We start from the raw sequence: 14,305 nt of genomic DNA, 5'->3' as shown, positions 1-14,305 counted from the left end.
CCCAGAATGTAAAAGTGACATTTACTGGAATGGCATCTTCTGGAGCATCTGAATCGTAGTGAACCAAAGCATAACTGTTTTGAGAGTATCTGTAAGGATCATTGATATTCTTCTGAGCATAGAAGCCACCAGTGGAGCCCTGGAAAGCCAACAATGGACCATCAACATTTACTTCGGTAGCATCGGGTGCAACTGTCAACTGAACAATGTTTCCAACAACCGAAAAGAATTGACGAACTTCAGGAGTCGAGTCAAAGTAAAGAAGTTTCTGATCATCGTCATAGGTCAAGTTCTGAGAACCCTCACCCAAGAAGAAGTAGTTGATACCAGCGCCTTCATGGATAGAAGACAAGCCTGTGGGAAGTGTTTCGTCATCAGACGAAACCCCGAGGTAGACCGTGTATATGACAGCAGAAACACTGGTTGCGTAAACAGAAAGTAAAAACAACACTGATGAAATATACTTCATTGTATGATAAAGCTTGTAGCGAGAGACTAGTGTTAGTTGATAGTGGGTGCAAAAAAAACCCAGCAATATCAGGAGCAAGCCTTTCCTTTTATACCACTTTCTTGAACGGAGCCACGCGGAAGCCCGGTATTAACGCATGGAATAACTGAAACCTTCAACCCGAGTCCACGAGCAACCAGAAAATATCATATTACAAATTGGTTAGTGGCCAAGATATGCAAACACTAATTCGCGGGTATATGGGCTATAATTAGAAAGTGTGATCTCATTCGCAACCATTTTTCTGCGTCACGAGACAGTAAATATGCCCAAAAGAGAGTAATATGCCAAAGAAGAGCTTGGCGCCTTTCGCTGGGTGACCCAATCACTCCAAGACACCCGGAACACCACCGATACATGGAATGTCCCCCACATCACTGTGAAACAGCCGTACATACCAATGCATGATGTTGATGGAAAGATAATAATAGATTTTACAAGAGAAGGTGATGAAATACAAGGCTAAAACGGCTTTTGAATAGCCACGGAAACGGCTGAACTACATTACACAAGTTGGTGATGCCATGTATGACGCCACCAAGTGTATGGGACTGATATACGAAGGAAAGAATGAAATGATAATCGAAATTTATGATCTAATGGATGTCTGTATTTCGAGGACTTCTGCGGCAAAATGCGCAGGAGTACGCAATGACGTAATGGTGAGATATAATGTACAATATGCAAGCAATATAAAATAAATGTTAAAAAAAGTGTTCTGACGCGAAGAATAAATACCCGTTTATAAATATAGAAACAACGATAACCGTTACCAACCGAACATGATGCGCTCTAAAACAATGCCAATACGAAAGCCACTGCAACTGCTATAAACGAGCCGTAGCCCCTGCTGGAAGCTTCTCCGAGTAAAACTACAGATGCAGGGGTAGTGGGCTTGAATGTTGAAATTGGTGCCACAGTTGTTCTAGTAACAGGAGAAGTCCGGGCTGGAGGAGGTGTATTTGGCTCTGTGATCGTAATTTGATGGTTTGGCTTTACAGAAGCGGTGTAGCTGATATAGGTAGGTGCAGTAACTGTGTAGGTAGCTGGATGGCATGTGTCCCTATAGCAAGTAGTGAGCGTGATGGTGGTGGGTGTTGGGCAATAGGTGACATATTCAGTGTATGTAGCAGGTGTAGGTTTTGGACCGGTGAATGTCACAGTTGTAGGAGTAGTGTAGGTATAAGTTGCTGGATGACAAATGTGTTTTGTACAAGTGGTGACTGTGATAGTGGTTGGTTCCGTACAGGTGATGACCCACTCAGTGTATGTAGTAGTGGTAGTAGTGGTAGTATTTTCGAACCAATAAGACCAAGAGGAGGAAGAAGACTCACTTGAAGACCACGATTCAGTAGACGAAGAAAGGGATTCAGTAGACGAAGAAAGGGATTCAGTAGAAGACCACGATTCAGTAGACGAAGGAAGGGATTCAGTAGAAGAAGACCAGGATTCAGACCATGATTCAGTTGTAGAAGACCATTCAGAAGACGACGACCATTCAGATGACGAAGAGGAGTCACTAGAAGAAGGTACTTCTGGAGTAATTTCATTACCATAGACCACGACAATCTTCATTGGAATAGAACCGTAGTCAGCTTCCAGCTTCGATTTGTAACGGAGCACCGCTGGGTAAGTCTGGGAAACTTCATATGGATCTATATCGATATTCTTTTTGGCCCAGAAGTTTTCGTAATAGCCCAACAAAAGATGGTTGGTGACGTCGTCTACACCGACATTGAGGGCTTTGGTCTTATCAGTACTGAATTTAACAATATTGTAGTCAACTGTAAGCCAGTAGGTCAATCCAGGTATAAAATCAAAGTAGAGAAGCCCCTTCTCATCATCGAAGATGAACTTCTGAGACTCTCCATAAACATACAAGATTCCTTGACTGGCATGATTGAATTCTAAACCTTGGTTATTGATACTAGAATCTTCAGAAGATGCATAGAGGGTAACTTCGAAGACTTTTGCAAAAGCATATTGAGATAATAAAGCGAATGGGAAAAGTGCAAAGAACTTCATGATAGCGATAGATGTCGAATTGAATGCTGATGATTTGAAACAACCAAACGAAATCATATCCAAAGATTCTACATTCTTTTTATAACAATTTACTTGATAGGATATTGGTTAGGGTGTTCATCTACAATCTACTACTTCGCCATCTGATTAGTGCTGTTGCTATTGTAGGATATGTTTTGATCAACAGGGGCGGTGATTATTATCAAGATCTTTGCAATCTCGATTGCAAAATTTTTTGAAAGAAGTTTTCCTGTTATCAACTGCACTCAGAACAGAAATTAAAATGATAGTAATTCTGAATATCATAATTTGGCTTCATTGTGCCCTACCGAGATCTGGGGTAAAACAGTAAAGCAAAAAATGAGTGCTATTAATAGATTATTTTCTTTTCGCAGCCATAGAAGAAAAAAAGAATTCTATAAAAAGGAAATCTGCAAACAATTACAAGGATCTGCGCAGAAAATAAAGCCCCACGAGCCCCATAATTGCGTACTCTCATGATGGCTTACCGCATCACGGGATAATATTTTAAAGTGTCTACATGAGAATATTAGTTGGGCTCAAAACGGTAGCCCCACAATTGGAACTCATATCCCTTTAACTCCCTTAATTAAACTAGAATGGCCAGTTTTGTTCAAGTAACTGCCACTCGAGCCGACCAGCGGGAGATATTCAAATCGAAATGGAAGCTTTTAGCACAATGTGTATGCCATATGACTTTGTTTTACATTACTGCACTAATGTCAACCCTGTCAGACTTTCCGACTTCCACAGTGAATCATGATAAAGTCTTGGGCTCTCTAGAATCTCTTAGACATCTCTCTATTAATAGGGAAGGAAAACAGACCCTACAAAAATACTGTTCTCGGCGCCCATGACAGTGAACACCCTATTTCTGTAACGTACTCTTATACACAAACAGAAGTTATCGTAATAAGTACGATACTACCCTTAGTCGGGTAAAGGAGTAAATTGTTCCGCTCTAACACATTTTCAGAATTGTCTCCCATTTGAGTCTTTGTTGCTCAAAGCAGATGAAAGGTACCCGATATAATTCTGCACATCACGAATTTCTTATACGGAAATCATCAAGGAATAGCGGTTAATGGTTCGGCTATTAAAAGAAAATATAAACAAAGTAGAGTTACAGAACCCCTAATAGTATGATCCTATATAATCTACAAGGTTAAATCGACATTTGGTATATATTTAATTAAATTAAGGCAGCCATTAATAATACTTAAAACAAACAAGCACACCTTCAGTTCTACGAACTTTTTTAAGCGAAATGAAAACTATGAGCGATATTGGAAATCAAATTAGTATATCTAGATGATCATACCGACAACAGCGACAGCGGCACCAGCTAATCCAACAGCCAAGTTGGAAGCACCACCAGTAGGTGGTACAGTGACAACTGGAATTTCACTAGTAGTAGAGAGGGAAGCTACTGTCTCTGGAGATGGGGTTGGTTCTTCGGAAGTGACTGGTTCTGAAGATGTAACTGGTTCCGCAGTTGAAACAGTTGTAGCAGGTTCAGAAGATGGAACAGGTTCAGAAGATACGGCTGAGGATGGAGCGGAATCATCTTCCTTCTTGAGAATGATCTTGAATGGGATGGCATCGGCTGGTGCAGTATCATTGAATTGCAAAACAGCGAAGGAAGTCTTGGAGTAACTGTATGGATCATTAATGTTCTTTTGAGCATAGAAGTCAGAGCTGCCTTCGAAACTCAAGACACCGGCATCATCAATGGTGACAGTGGTACCAGCTTCAGTAGCAACGGTCATTTGGACAATGGTCTGGTAAACAGAGAAGTATTGCTTCAAGTCTGGAATTGGTTGAAAGTAAATCCAGTTGTTCTCGTCATCGTAAACCAAGGTCTGAGCAGCAGAACCCAAGAAGAAGTAGTTAATGGCAGCGCCTTCGTGGATGGAGGACAAGCCGTTACCGTTGATAGATTGATCATCGGATTGGGCCCACAAGGTGACGTTGGTGAGGGCAGCGTAAGCTTGGGAGGATAACAAAGCGAGGGCGGCACCGGCGGTAAACTTCATTTTGTATTAGATTGGTGAGCGAAAGACTACTAAGTGGAAAGATCAAAAAGTGTTGTTGAGAAAAACCAATTTGAAATCGAAGAACTTGGCAAGGTCGTCTGATTTTATACCTCGAGGAAGGAAGCAGTGGTTGACAAAATTTCATCTCGATGTTTCCCTATAATTAGAAGGCGTTTATTTCGCAGTCATGATAATCAGACGTGCGTCACCTCCACCTGAAAATACTAGCAAATAGCCAAAAATAATCGTATTGCTAAATAATAATTTTCGTGCTAAAATGTGCTTCAGCGTCAGGTGAAAAATCGTGCCAAAGGTTGGGTGGAATTCTTGAACGAATTGGAGAGAAACGGACGCACAGGTCCTCTTTGCTGGTGTAGCTTCAACCACGACCGTCTGTACTCCATCACAATAATTGCTATCACAGGGAGATTCTTGTTGTAAACAAGGAAGAATTTTGTGACGTCTAAAATTCGATGAAAAACAGAGTAACATTCTTACTGAATTGGGAATTATTGTTTGCTTACTTATTTACTAGTAATCTGTCTAACCTGCACCAAACGCTCGGTACCTCGAACGGAATTCAGCAAACGTGTGGCAATCCATCTCAATGATGTCATTGAACAGCAACGTCAAAACTGACTAAAATTTTGTCCCCTTTTCTTGCCTCTTTCCAGTTATTTGTCAATATGGGTAGAGTAACCAATTGGCCAGCCCAACAGTAGCGGCAGAAAGTTGAACCAGGCCCAAAGACAAATGCTCAGTAGCAGAAGAAATGAAATACGACGGGAACAACCAACTTTCTACTCCATCTCCCCTCAAGTGACCCCCAGGGTAATGAAACCTCGTTCCACATTTTTTTTCGATTACACCTCCCTGAAATGTGTGGCATGTTGAATTCGGAAGCTTATCCAGTAATTTAGGTAATTGTAATGCATATATTTTCCAGTCACCTTGCGCACTAAACGAAGTAAATAAATAGCCAATTGTGGACAAGAGGATGCAGTGAGATATCACAAACCCTGTGGCTTCCCAAACTACGTACTAAAACAAATACTTGAAACTGGAGTAACTTCTATTAATAGCATTTACAATTTCAGGGTTCATTCAGAGCCGACTCTATACGACATCGGAATTAAAAGTAAGTTTTTGCACAAAAGGAGTCTTTCACGAGACAGTTTTTGTTGCACATCTGCAAAAGGCATTTCAGCGGCTCAATTAGAAGCCTCTTCTATTCATCAAAACTATTTATCTTTCTAATTGTTCTACGCTCTTTCACTCTGTTTATACTGGATAAATCTGCCCAAATTAATCCACGTCTCTTCACCTTTAGCTTTGAGATGTGGATACTTATTTTTATCGATCTTCTTGTACAATTCCTTGACCTTTGGTTCCAAAAGGGACAATTTTTGCAAGTAGCCTTGTTGCACAAAGATCTCGTAGTCGTAGTCAAATTCGATATCACCGAAAATCTCGTAAATGACGTTTATGGCCTCCAATACAACTTCTATCTTGGCCGGGCTGGTGACAGTAGTAACTGTAGAGTTGCATAATAATTCGATGGTAGTAATCAAGAACTGGGAAATTTTAGACGTGATTTGAGTGTTGCCTACGACTGGAGCCAAGTTACCAAGGAAACCAACAATAGAAAGGTACAACTCTATATCAGTTTCGTCGGCTTCATTTTGCTTTTCCATAATAGTTTGGCATTTTGCAATCAATTCGTCAACGATAGAAGGCTGCAATTTGCTTCTAACTTCTGGCCCGAGCGACTTAGTGATACCCCATAATACGTTGAGGCAGTTTTTCTGTAAAACAACGTCAGAAGTATTTGCTGAACTTATGATCAAATCCCATAATGCAAGTGACTTTTCGAACCAAGCAACTGGAAGCGATTCGTTAGACAACATGAGCCACGTCAAATTGTTCAATGCTACCAAGATCTTTTCACGCAATGATAACATACCTTTATTGGCGTTTTCAAAGTTGTTCAATTCGACTAAACTTGGATAGATCTTGTTTAATAAGACCTCAACTGTTGGTGTAGGCAAATTGAGAGGTTCATCGTTATCGTTGGTAGACAAGTACTCCAACAAAGAAGTAATCAAGTCTAGGGCCACTTCTAATGTGGTCAATTCTAATTTTGTTTGTAATGCTAAGTCGTAACCCTTCGACAAGTCCGTTTCCAAAGTGTTGGCATCCTTCTGAATAGGCTTGCTAGAATTGTCTGGGTTTTTAATGGCATGTATGTTTTTCTTGAGAAGTTCTAAATCAGTTGTTACGATGATTTCGAAGATGTTGGACAAGAATTGGGTGCCGACCTCGTACTTGTTTTCTCCTTGGCTCAATACTTCGAAATTGTTGAACTTGATACCTTCGATATATACTCTAGTGAGGTTGTTGTAATGGGACTCTTTGGCTTCTACGTATGCAAACAATTTGGCAAAATCGAAGTTGATGTCCAAACTGAACTTCCTGATAAAATCTTCTGACTCAGTGGAGAATTCATAGATGAATTCTAATAAGGAGTTGAAAAGTTTAGTGGAAATCTTGAATCCAGAAGTCGTGCTAATTTCTGAAGTTAGCAAGTCAGAGACAAATTTCAAGATTGGATCGATCTTGTCGAAAATGGATTCGTACAAATCATCTGAACCACTGGCCAATACGATGATAAGCGACAAAATATTCTCCGTGAAATCGTACAACAATTGAACTTTGGACTTGTCGTTTTTATTACCTGCTGGATTGGCACCATTTTCTACCAAATACTTGTATGAAGTTTGAATTTTAGCTATGGCAGCTTCAATAGCAGTCCAAATATTGGATCTCCAGTAGTATTTCAACACGTCATAGCCCTCCTCAATTCCCAAATTTCTCAACAAGCCGAATGATTCTACTATGATCTCGTCGTTGGCATCGTTCAAACACTGTTCCATGACAATACTAACTAGCTTTTCTTTCAATAACAACGATCTCATCCTATCGTCTTCAGCCAAAACAGTAATAGCACCCAAAGCCATAGATCTATCATTTGCTACTGTAGACTTCAACTTGTTGATCAAGGGCAAGATCTTGGACTGTCTCGTATTCTCGTCTCTTTTCTCATCCTTGCTGGATGCCTTGGGGTTGGTTCCAATGGGATTGAGTCTGGCTTTCTGGTTTCTTCTTCCTTTCTTGAGTTTTCCCATGCCGCGACTGTTAATGATGACAATACTATAGAGTAATCGGTATTGCTATTAGATGGAATTAGATTCGAGACTGTAGATTTGTGAATTTTTCAGACCTCATCACCAAAAAAATTTATATTCTACATCCAGTGCGCCTGGAGCTTAACTATGGGGAACGGTAATTCCTAAACTATGTACATGAACTATGTAGATCATATGAACAGATATCCAAATGTAGGTGTGGATATTTCTTTAACTGGGTCCAGTCATAAGTATAAACAAAAAGGATCATTTCTATTGGATATGGCTGTGTGTTTTCAGTGACTCAAATTTTTTTTCATTCATAACTTTTCAGTCTCTCGTTATCGATCTAATAGTACTCTTCAAGATCGGACCCAAATCTAATAGGGTCAGTTTCTCTACACTTTCTACGTCTCTGCCATTCTGTAATAATCGACCAACGATACTATGCTTTATCCCTTTTCGTCATTTCTTCTGCTCTGAAGACAACTCCTTGAGCTCCTGCTGTAACTTGGAATTCCCTGAAGCTTCAGCTTCAAATTTGTCCTTAAGTTCAGGATGCATGGCAATCTTGATTTTGGTTTTCAAATCGTCCCACGACGCTGGCGTATCATCTCCATCGTAGTTGATATCTATATCTGTACGCAACTTTCCTTCTTCTTGTAATTTTTCTCTGTGAACGTTAGTATTCTGTTTCATCGTGATGCTCTTTTTTGTCATTCACTTACATCACTATAGGCTTCCAGAACTTCAACCCCGAGTACCAGCTCAAGACGGAAACAAAAACAATAGTAAGAATCTTTCCTCCTTTGCCAGACATTGTATCTACCAAACTAAAACCAAAGAGTAGAGCTAGCAACGGTAGCAAAGTAACCCCAGGCATTCTTCACTGGATATACTCGACGAAAATGTGCAGGACTTATAAATGAATACTTGAACCAGTGACTCTATCATGTACTTGTATGAGAATACAAAAATGAATATAAGAACAAAGTATCCCAATCTTATAGAGAAGACTCTTAAACGTATTTGAATGATCTTAATATTTTATGAACTATATTTAATCATAGTAGTATACACCTAAACTATATCCCATCGATTATAGTTGAAAACTCTCACGTAAAAAACTGTTTTGAAATGAAAAAAAGGTATCATATGAAGTTAGAAAGAAACGTCTTTATCATACCACAAAAATTTTTAAGAAAACTTTGTATCATACCATACTCTTTCCTGGTTGTATCTATCTCTCACTTTGGTTTAATGTAAAATAAATTTTGGGCAAAAACAACATTTGAAAATTGAAATATCGAAAATGAACTAGTCGATGTCTGGAGGATCCGCTCCTTCAAGATCTTCGTGACTTTCATTGTCGCTGTCGAAGTCTCCCTCATCGTTGGTAGAGCTGCCTTCGTCATCTTCGTCTTCATCAACAACATCCTTGGCTGCTGGAGAACAACCTACGACGCCCCACCTGATGCTGGTGACTTCTTCCAAACGTTGCAAGATTTCGCAGATGGGCGTGAACAAGCCAAACTGCTTGAACTCACCATCATACGAGTGCAACATCCCAAGAACACCCAACCCCTTGGAGTAGCTATCGTCTTCGATGTCTTCCAACTTGGTCAAGATCCACGACCCACTATCACCGCCAGCAGCGAATGCCGAATTATTTTCAAGAGAATTGACTATAAACTCGGAGGAATGAATAGCTCCGTCTAACCAGTAGACTAGCTTGATACCATTCAAAGTACCTTTGGTGAATTTAGTAGTAGACCCATACTTGAATACCAGCAAGCCAGAGTAGTTCTTTGCGACCTCAGCAGTGTTCGACGAAAGACTCAGGTCAACTTCGTCGATGTTCAAGTCAAGCTGCTTGGGAGAATATCTTGTCAAGTTAATCACCTTTCTGACATACAAGTTGTCGAACATCAAGGCTGGGTCGAACTCGTTGAATTGGATATCATCACCTAAGAAGTTCTGGTCGCAAACAAGATTCTTATTCACTTTTATGATGGCCAAATCAGAGAGTCTCTTTTCAGCATTCGCATTTGCATTCGCACTTTCCTCCTTATCCTCAGTGTCCTTCTTAGCATTGATCAACGTTCTTTCACCCCAGATGATTTGGCCAAATCTATTCTTGGGCAAGTTTCTAACTTCGTACTTCTCCTGCTTGGTCTTTGGATCTGTCACCTTGACACGCTTGAGAGGGAAGATTTCTTCTAACTGTTTCAAGACAGCACCGTAAGCAATCTTTGAATCAGCAAACATGGCTTCATCAGCATGACAGGCTACTTTCTGATATTGCTGGGCAACTGCCTGTTTGTACAATGATATCAATACCGACAGCGGAGCCGAAACATGAGGATACTCAGTTGTTGCGGTGTTGGTGGTGTCAAGACAGACATGGCCACAGGTGATAGCGAACTTGGAGCTGGCATACGACTCCAAATGAGGCTGTTTCTTTATATCAATGATAGGGTAAATATAACCTCCTACGGTTCCAGAAGTACGGCTAGAGTTTTCTACAGACAACGAGAGAGACATGGGTGGTCTCTGAGCATCGGTGGGAATACGGAAGGGAAGCTTGAACTTTTGGTTGGCAGAAATCGGTGCTGTAGGTTCCATAATCGGAGCACGAGTACCAGCTGAAGAGCCAACATTATTGGGGTTGTGGTACGATTCGAAACTAGTCAACTTGGTGATGGGTGATGCTTCCGCTTTGGCACCACTACTGGCTAATTCGATCTGGTTCTTTATTACTACTACGTGGATATCGTCGTACAACTCGTGCAAAGTCTGCGTCAACTTGTAGTGGTAATCGGTGGGATCTGGATAGCCAAAGTACAAACAGAGGATGTTCAAGTCTTTGCTCAAACCACGAGTGATTGGAGCTATGAATGATCCATTTTGTTCCTTCATGGAAATAGCTGTTGACGAGATCTTCTCGATGATCCGTTCTAAGACATCTTCGTTAGGCAACGACAAACCCTTATTGTTTCCCACAGCGAAGTTCTGAGGCTTCGTGATGGTGGCCGGAGCCACGGACAGGCTACGAGAGTTCAACGTCTGCGTGAAATCGTTGAAGTTTTTGACCAATAACAACTTCAATTTGATGTACACTTCGTCGCGCAACAAGTTGTCGTAGAAGTTGAGGTATATCTTCATGATACGTCTGACGTTCAGGTTGTTGAACGTGGTGAAGTTCCAGTCCAAACTGGATGGGTTATTGATAGTATCGATAAAGGAAACAAACCGTTTAAAACAGTCTATCGAGTTGATCACCGCCGTTGTCAAGTTGATCAACGAGTTATTGTACTGGTTCATTATATAGGCCAAGTCATCGTAAAGAGTGCAAAGCTTGTCAGCGATGGTTTCATAGGGTGTTCTATTGACTTCGTTTGCTTCTTCAGGGATGTTCAAAATTTGCAAGGGCTGACTATAATGGAAGGCTTCCTTCTTGCCGCTGCTGTTGCTTGTTCCACTTTTGTACGACGACTGCTTAGTAGAATATGTCTTTCGACTCTGACCACGCGAAAAGAGTGATTTGTCCATATACTCAGAGTCTTTGGTGAAAACTGATGTGGCCTGTTTCGAATTAGTGTTCAGGATGGAGGGATTCAAGTTGAGACTCATGTCGTTATTGAAGTGAAAAGACAGAGGAACTGCTTCGCCTACATCGTTATGCAGCGAGTCAAACATCGGCTGCAAAGCGTTGACGCTCTCATCGTGAGACTCCGTGGTGCTGTTGCTTGTTGTAGGAGCCAAGTTCCGAGAAGTTAGCGACTCTCTGTCAGAAGTTTCCGACTTTCTGTTCCGGTTCAAGAACCGCTTCATAGACGACATCTCACAGCACTAAAGTTACGATGTCTATATACTTCGAGATAAGGGAGAAAAAGTGTGTTTTTAGAAGGAAACAGATGTGGAGTTTAGATCCAGAAATGAATAATCCATGATGATAATAGTGGAAATGAGAATGTCGCGGAGGAGAAAATGTCGCGTAAGGCACTGATGTCGGTCTCCTCAGAAAAGGAGAAACAAGAAAAGAAATCACTGCAAATTTTGAACACCTGTGTTGCTCTTGTCTGGTAGGCAAGTTGAAAGGCTTTATAAATACAGTCATGCAACTGCAATTATGCCGCTTATTATGAATCTAACTTCTGGACCATCTAAGCGTTCGTAGATATCTTTTTATGGATCACATGATGAGCCACATGACAGTGAAAAGATTATATACAGTCACATCTTTCTAGAGTATATAGCAATTTCTTTCTTTGGCATAAATCTATTCTCACTCGTGATTCAAAGAGAAGATACATATGATATACCTGCGATGGCCAGCCTTCTTTGAGTTCTATTTTCTACCTATTCAGCCTACTAAGTAAAAGATTTTCTTCTTCAATGTCCTTTATCTATATACTACTGGATGCTCCTGCATAAAGCCCGTCCCTATCCTGGTCAAAACTGAATTTCAGGTAGCTGGTCTACTAACAATAGCGTGTAGTATAACTGCAACAGGCAGCGAAGTCAAGTAGATGGAGAGTATGCAAGAAGGAAAGTATCAGCAGAAAAACGTGATAAGAAGCTTTTTAGAAGAAGTTGCATTTTCGAAATTACGTAATTTTTTGAAATTTGAATAAGAACGTACAAACTACTGGAAGGTGAGGATGCCGTTCGTGTGAGTAAACTTTGTAGGAGTGCCAAAGTTGATACATTCCAACTTGTTCTGTGTAACTAGAGTATTGCAAAGAGAAGACAACTTGTATTGTAAGGAGAAGGAGTATTATGTGACTAATCGCAAGTCTAAGCGACGATCATACTGCAATTGATCAAGCTCCCTGTTTCTTTTTTTCACCGGGGAAGCTCAATCTGAAAAGTACAAAATACGAAATTCACTAGTTCTGTTAGAAAGCGCTCCTCTATTTGATTTTAGTGTACATTAATGGTTCAGGGACGCCCTCCACTGTGGCACCTTTTGCTGAAGGATTGGCAGAGAGACTTCAGGGAGTTCCCAATAGTCACAACTTCCACCAATTATTAAGTGTTCTACGTGGTGCTGAATCTAGCAAGGCTTTTCCTGTGCAAGTATTCCCTACGAGGTACTTGAATATACTATGCTCCCTTATTCGTGATGTTATCGCTGAAACCCAAGAATAAGAATTAGGACAAAACAGGGATCAATTAGCGAGGTTACCACTTTCAGACACATGCAAATTCCAATTCAGACAAACAAACTGGAGCGAGCCAAAGTGAGTTCAGCCTCCGACTCGACGAAGCGTAGCTACTACCTTTACCCAGTTGTAGGATTCGGCAAAACAAATTGCCAAGAATGTTTCTCGCATACATTAATTTCACCTTAGTGTCAGAATCTTGGATAAGGATCTTGGATGCAAGAATCAAAGATCCTTCATACTACTAAATCCACCCGGAAATCTTGCATCCAGATCCTCGACACCACCTTACCCAAAACCAAGAAACCTGGAATCGTTTTATCGTTGTCGTGGTTCAAAATCAAAATGAAATATCACCACTGTGAAACAGAGGCCATATACAACAGCCGCCACGTATATGGCGGCTGGAACGACAACCAAATACCAGGAAGGGATTCATTACTGGCTTAGAAGTCACTGTGGATCATTTACGCGATACTTGCATTGTTGCCTGACTTCTTGGGACAGCCATAATGGTGGAGCCGTACCATGAATGTATCATGTGTTATTTTTTAATTTCCCGATAAGGTTGACGTTATTTTTGCTAGGCTTAGGATATCACTACCCGAGGGTTTCTACCACAAAACCATGAGAGCGGTAACTCTTGAGCGACAAGAAAAGACAATTTTGGTTTGACAGCACAAGTCTAGGCAGGGTAGATCAATCTTCGATTGTGGCTCTCGGTCTGGAGTAATAGACACCGTTATTCTGAACATTTGAATTGTTGTCAGGGTAAAATAAATAGACGTCGCATCCTGGAATTCGTGCCGTAGGATACCATGGTTTCGGCAGAATAATTGCTATCAAAAGGCTAAAAAATATTACTAAATGTATGGAACCTACTAGCGATATCCTCAGACATGAAATCGAGCTGATTGTGGTTGGTTAAAATTATCGTTGAGCAGACACTTTATCTGAATAGGCTTATATCAAATTGGTTACAATTTGGAGATAAGCCAGCTTTACCAAGCAAGATATCGTAAAGGCTACACAACAGACTGCTACGGTAACGGATACCTAAGTTGACTGTTTGCCGGATTTATTGGCGCCGGCTGCAGCTAAGTACGTCAATTATTTTCCCGAGCCACACGGTCACAAGCACCTCCTGAATAGGTGAAAGATGATAACTAAGAGGAATGTGAATAATCTTGTGGCTCTTATCGGCGGTCCCAGAAATTATGTGCTAATTTGCATTGATGGTACGGCTCTATTTCAAGTTGGAAGTCTATTGCTAGTCCTTTTGATGATCTATCTATATAACTAGTTGAACTTTCTTCAAAGCAAAGTAATAGTTGTTGGGAACGAGATCATCTACTTCTCAAT

General features: G+C 40.7%; 6 protein-coding genes across 6 annotated transcripts; all 6 read right to left on the bottom strand. All coding sequences in view use genetic code 12, as the record gives it.

Moving 5' to 3' along the window:
• Window positions 1-16: 16 nt before the first annotated feature.
• PICST_57358 (reressed in hyphal development) lies at window positions 17-469 on the bottom strand (the record flags this gene model as incomplete). Its single annotated transcript, XM_001383555.1, has 1 exon — window positions 17-469. A coding segment is annotated over one exon (453 nt), but the record flags the coding sequence as incomplete, so codon positions are not given.
• Window positions 470-1,300: 831 nt separating this feature from the next.
• Window positions 1,301-2,533, bottom strand: PICST_31041 (hypothetical serine rich glycoprotein; the record flags this gene model as incomplete). Its single annotated transcript, XM_001383554.1, has 1 exon — window positions 1,301-2,533. One exon carries the CDS (start codon window positions 2,531-2,533, stop codon window positions 1,301-1,303), a length of 1,233 nt encoding a protein of 410 aa, XP_001383591.2.
• Window positions 2,534-4,182: 1,649 nt separating this feature from the next.
• On the bottom strand, window positions 4,183-4,590 carry PICST_43383 (predicted protein; the record flags this gene model as incomplete). Its single annotated transcript, XM_001383553.1, has 1 exon — window positions 4,183-4,590. A coding segment is annotated over one exon (408 nt), but the record flags the coding sequence as incomplete, so codon positions are not given.
• A 1,262-nt stretch (window positions 4,591-5,852) lies between these two features.
• On the bottom strand, window positions 5,853-7,775 carry PICST_31039 (predicted protein; the record flags this gene model as incomplete). The annotated part of the gene is made up of 1 exon (XM_001383552.1): window positions 5,853-7,775. One exon carries the CDS (start codon window positions 7,773-7,775, stop codon window positions 5,853-5,855), a length of 1,923 nt encoding a protein of 640 aa, XP_001383589.1.
• Window positions 7,776-8,330: 555 nt separating this feature from the next.
• PICST_56939 (predicted protein) lies at window positions 8,331-8,595 on the bottom strand (the record flags this gene model as incomplete). The annotated part of the gene is made up of 2 exons (XM_001383551.1): window positions 8,331-8,448; window positions 8,504-8,595. Coding segments are annotated over 2 exons (210 nt in total), but the record flags the coding sequence as incomplete, so codon positions are not given.
• Window positions 8,596-8,796: 201 nt separating this feature from the next.
• PICST_82482 (predicted protein) lies at window positions 8,797-11,663 on the bottom strand. Its single transcript, XM_001383550.1, has 2 exons — window positions 10,418-11,663; window positions 8,797-10,387 (listed from the first exon to the last, which is right to left on the bottom strand). The coding sequence occupies exons 1-2, from the start codon at window positions 11,616-11,618 to the stop codon at window positions 9,093-9,095; spliced, it is 2,496 nt and encodes an 831-aa protein (XP_001383587.2). The 5' UTR covers window positions 11,619-11,663; the 3' UTR covers window positions 8,797-9,092.
• Between the last annotated feature and the right edge of the window lie 2,642 nt (window positions 11,664-14,305).

Source organism: Scheffersomyces stipitis, chromosome 3, assembly GCF_000209165.1.
Source record: "Scheffersomyces stipitis CBS 6054 chromosome 3, complete sequence".
Taxonomy (NCBI): Eukaryota; Fungi; Ascomycota; class Pichiomycetes; order Serinales; family Debaryomycetaceae; genus Scheffersomyces; species Scheffersomyces stipitis.
The sequence above is the reverse complement of the archived record's forward strand: the minus strand, read 5'-3'. Positions and strand labels throughout refer to the sequence as shown.